This window comes from Eimeria acervulina, genomic scaffold (assembly GCF_000499425.1).
Source record: "Eimeria acervulina Houghton genomic scaffold, Eah_scaff2202, whole genome shotgun sequence".
Taxonomy (NCBI): domain Eukaryota; phylum Apicomplexa; class Conoidasida; order Eucoccidiorida; family Eimeriidae; genus Eimeria; species Eimeria acervulina.
The window spans coordinates 1-3,991 of NW_013548568.1; the positions used below are offsets into that span (position 1 = coordinate 1).

At 50.9% G+C, this 3,991-nt stretch overlaps 1 protein-coding gene across 1 annotated transcript; it reads right to left on the reverse strand.

Annotated features, from left to right (window-relative positions):
• Positions 1 to 170: 170 nt before the first annotated feature.
• Positions 171 to 3,758, reverse strand: EAH_00065490 (hypothetical protein; the record flags this gene model as incomplete). Its single annotated transcript, XM_013392828.1, has 11 exons — positions 171 to 238; positions 572 to 715; positions 963 to 1,089; positions 1,456 to 1,482; positions 1,714 to 1,731; positions 1,923 to 2,009; positions 2,512 to 2,565; positions 2,765 to 2,821; positions 3,295 to 3,336; positions 3,474 to 3,566; positions 3,744 to 3,758. 11 exons carry the CDS (start codon positions 3,756 to 3,758, stop codon positions 171 to 173), a joined length of 732 nt encoding a protein of 243 aa, XP_013248282.1.
• Between the last annotated feature and the right edge of the window lie 233 nt (positions 3,759 to 3,991).

Below are 3,991 nucleotides of genomic sequence, written 5' to 3' on the forward strand. Positions count from 1 at the left end.
AAATAGGCTGACAAACAACGGCAAATGGCAATTCCAGAGGAGTTGCCAACTGGGCACCAAGACGGTAACGCTCAGAGACTTGCCGTTGCGCCTGGTACAGTAGAGGAGGTTGTCGATTGCCCCTGCGTAGTGGCACACGCAACACGACGACGAACAAGGGCAACAGATTTTTAAAAAAGCCCATGCGCGGAATCTTTAGACGTCGCCCCAGACCAGCAATCTACGTCGACGCCCAGCACTGGAACATAGCACACGGACAGGACATCTAAAGATCCTCCTGCTCTGCCTGCAACACTCCCGCCAGATGCACAGGGACGGCTTCCTAGATACGTGCCGAGGGCACCTGCCTACCCCCTGACGCCACGCGTGTCTGCACGTGTAATACCACTTGCAAACAACTGACAGAGCAACCGAGAACAGCACTATGAAACCAGGCTGGTGCCCCTGTCCCATGAGGACGGTCACACCTTGGGCCTAGCAGCCGAGCATATAATGCAGGCGAACAACGCCCTCAGCCACCGCCCCCGGACCGTCTTACAATTACACACGAAGGAACTGCAGGGTCACTCACCGGTGGTGTGGCTTTCGGAGCACTCGCACCGTCTTCTCCCTGTTAAGAGCCAGTTGCAAGAGAGCAAACGCACCCACATAACGCATACGGCCCTCCACATCTGGCTGCTGCACATCATGAGGCTCAGATCTGCTACATAATAGTCTGACAAACAACGGCAAATGGCAATTCCAGAGGAGTTGCCAACTGGGCACCAAGACGGTAACGCTCAGAGACTTGCCGTTGCGCCTGGTACAGTAGAGGAGGTTGTCGATTGCCCCTGCGTAGTGGCACACGCAACACGACGACGAACAAGGGCAACAGATTTTTAAAAAAAACCATACGCAGCATCTTTCGACGCTTCCCCAGACCAGCACTCTACGTCGACGCCCAGCACTGGAACATAGCACACGGACAAGGCATGTAAACTTGCAACATTCCAAGCAGGTGCACAGGGGCGGCCTATTAAGAGGCTTGCTAAGGGCACCCCGACCGTCGGTGAAACATCGTGTCTTTAGTTTGATGGCGCTTGGGAACAACTGGCACAGCAACGACGAGAAACACTGTTAAACCAGGCTGGTCTGTCACATGAGAAGGGCGGCAGCTTGGGCCATGCAGCTGCGCATTGGGCGTCGACACAATGCGCCCTAAGGCACTTTCGCTCGACCGCCTAGCAGCTGCACATGAACGAACGGCCCAGAGACTAACCGGTGTTTCGCCACCATGTGCGGCCGCGCCGGTGCCCACCTGAAAAGACGCACTCGGAAAGGTGGCAGCGCCCCAAAGGAAAGCTAAAAAGGAAAGCTAGAAAGGAGGCAGGCAATGGAATATAGCCTAGGGGCATCATCTTGTCAGGGCCTATTATCGAGCCCCAAAGGGGAGCAAAAGACAGGAGAGATACTTACCAGTTCTTCGTAGGGTCCAGATACTCCCTGTCCAATGCCATCCACAAGAACAATGGGAAAATACGCAAAGCACCCTAAATGATGATGTTTAGCATGCATTACAAATATCTGAGTGCTATGACAAGTGGCGGGAATCGGCTACAACTGCCACGTCTGGGGAGCCCAGTGAAGTGGATTACCACGTCAAGATACTGAAGATCGCAAGCACACACATAGCAGTGCGCACGCCAGAACAAATATATATTTTAAAACTCTCACGAGTGTCGATAGAGATTCCTGCAAACATAAGTTTCTTGATCAATACAAGCATGTTCACTGATGTTAGCTTGGTTCCCAGAGTGTGGGCAGCAGCAATGACTGTAAAAGCTGTTACATTGCGGCGCATGCTACTTGAGTCATGACTTAATCTACGCAAAAGTATTTGCATCACGATTCTGTCTCTAGTCGGCACAGCCACATATGCAAACCTTGGCAACAACCTCGTCGACGCCGTCCATCAAGCTGTTTCCAAAACGAGGCCTCAGCTCCTCCCACGGCCTCTTTTTGTGTGTTCCCTGAAACCCCAGGATAGGCACCGCCGCATGGAACTTTCACATCAACAGCATTTGGACGAATCTCCGTAACACAAGGACGATGTTAAAGAACTTCGTCTAAGCTAAATTCCGGTCACCGACCACCCACAAACACTGAGGCGGCTGATCTATCTTTGTACACGTCTGTAATTCAAGCTACAACCTAGATGGCCAAGCGCCCCTGCATTTACTCATCCTCAAGCTGTAGACGTCACGCAGTGTGCCTCTTTGGGTTGAACCAGAGGTTGAGAAGTCTCTCACTCAGGGACTGAAAGGTCTCTAACCTCGGTCCGCTAAAGCAGCCACTCTGCATAACACCGGCTGCGCTTAGTCTGTCGCATTCAACCTATGAAGCTGCCATTAAATTAACGCCTGACTTACACCTCTACAACGTGGGTGACGCACAACACAGTAGGAGTGTACTCCCTCTACATGATGTGTGCTGGTACCAGAGGGGCGGCAACTGCTTGCATTCTCCTCTTACCTTGTCCCAAGATGACGGGCCAATCCCTTTGACGTATGTATTCCGTGGACCAACCTGCGCATCAGCAATTACAACTAAAATTAGCCTCACCGTTCGTGCGTTGTGTGGCGATCCAATTCCAGCAGGCTGGACGGGAAGGCCATAAGGCAGCATACGTTTACTGCCTCCGTTCGTCCAGAGAAAAAGCAGAATACAACCGACAAAAAAATGTTCCCCGCATAGCTACTGGCGTGTTCGCTGCCACGATGCTTACCGGCCTATTAAATTCGCCCTCCTGCATACCAGCCATCAACGCCTTGCCGATTGCATCCTGAGATCACACAATACTCCACAAAATATGGTCAAGGGCTGTGTGAAAAGAACTTAGCACAAACAAAACACACTCCTCGAGCTACCAGATTTTCTCCAACCGCAATTAGCTCGCTTGTGCATGCATATTGGTGGCACAACCGTCAAAGGCAACGGTGCACGGAAACTGCACAAGGCAAGCACGGGAGGGGAGCACAGACTAAAATGCCTTTTTTGTCAATTCAATTCATCTGCCTCAAATAATTTGATGGAGAAGGCATGCTTTCCAGGAGTCGTGAGCACGGAAGCCAGATTAGCAATCTACTGCGCTAACTTCTAGCTGAAAACGCAGCACCACAGCACAACCGCATGCAAATGATGCAAACCAGCGAAGCCGCATATTGGTTTGTAATCGTTTTTGTGTAGACTGAAGCTTAAGCGAGGGTGGCAGACAAATGCTTGAGCTAGAGGTGAGATGCGCGACGAGATGCTCACAGCGTTTTCCTCTGGGTCCTGGGTATCTTGGTCGTCAGTCGTCTGCAGCATCACACAACGAAGCCATGCAGGACCTAACATGTCAATAGATTGGAGGCAATTAAAACAGCGTGAACAGTGCCGTGCAGGGGTGCAGAGTTGGCAGGAGCTCCAATTCAGAAAAACTTGTCACAGCCTACTTTCCTGTCGCCCTTCTGCTGGTGTCTATCTATGATTTTCAGGACAATGTCCTTCACTTTCTTCCCGAGGCTCGTTTTACGTTCAGGTGCACGCTGAGCGGACACAAAGCCGGTTTAAACAGAATCAGAAATGAGTGTGGCACAGTTGCTTTGCATTGCAGGCCAACTTGAAGAACACTTTCAGGCCATCAGCCTTCAGACGAATATGGCTATTCCTCGCCTGCAGGTTCAAAATGCGCATACAAAACAAACTGCAAAATCGTGACATACCCTATAGCCACACATTCATTGTGGGCAGTCTCGCACAGCTTGTAAAGAAGTCATGCGCTTCCAAGCAACCACCCATTCGGTTCTCATGCACAGAAACATTGCCCACGAAATTCGCCTAGACTTCTAACCAAAGTCGCTTGCATAAATGTGCAAAGGGAGGTAAGGAACTCGGTGCGTTTAGACGATTCCAAGCTACTTATTCTGTGGAGATCACTATGCGACGATTTGTGAATGCATTAAACCATAGT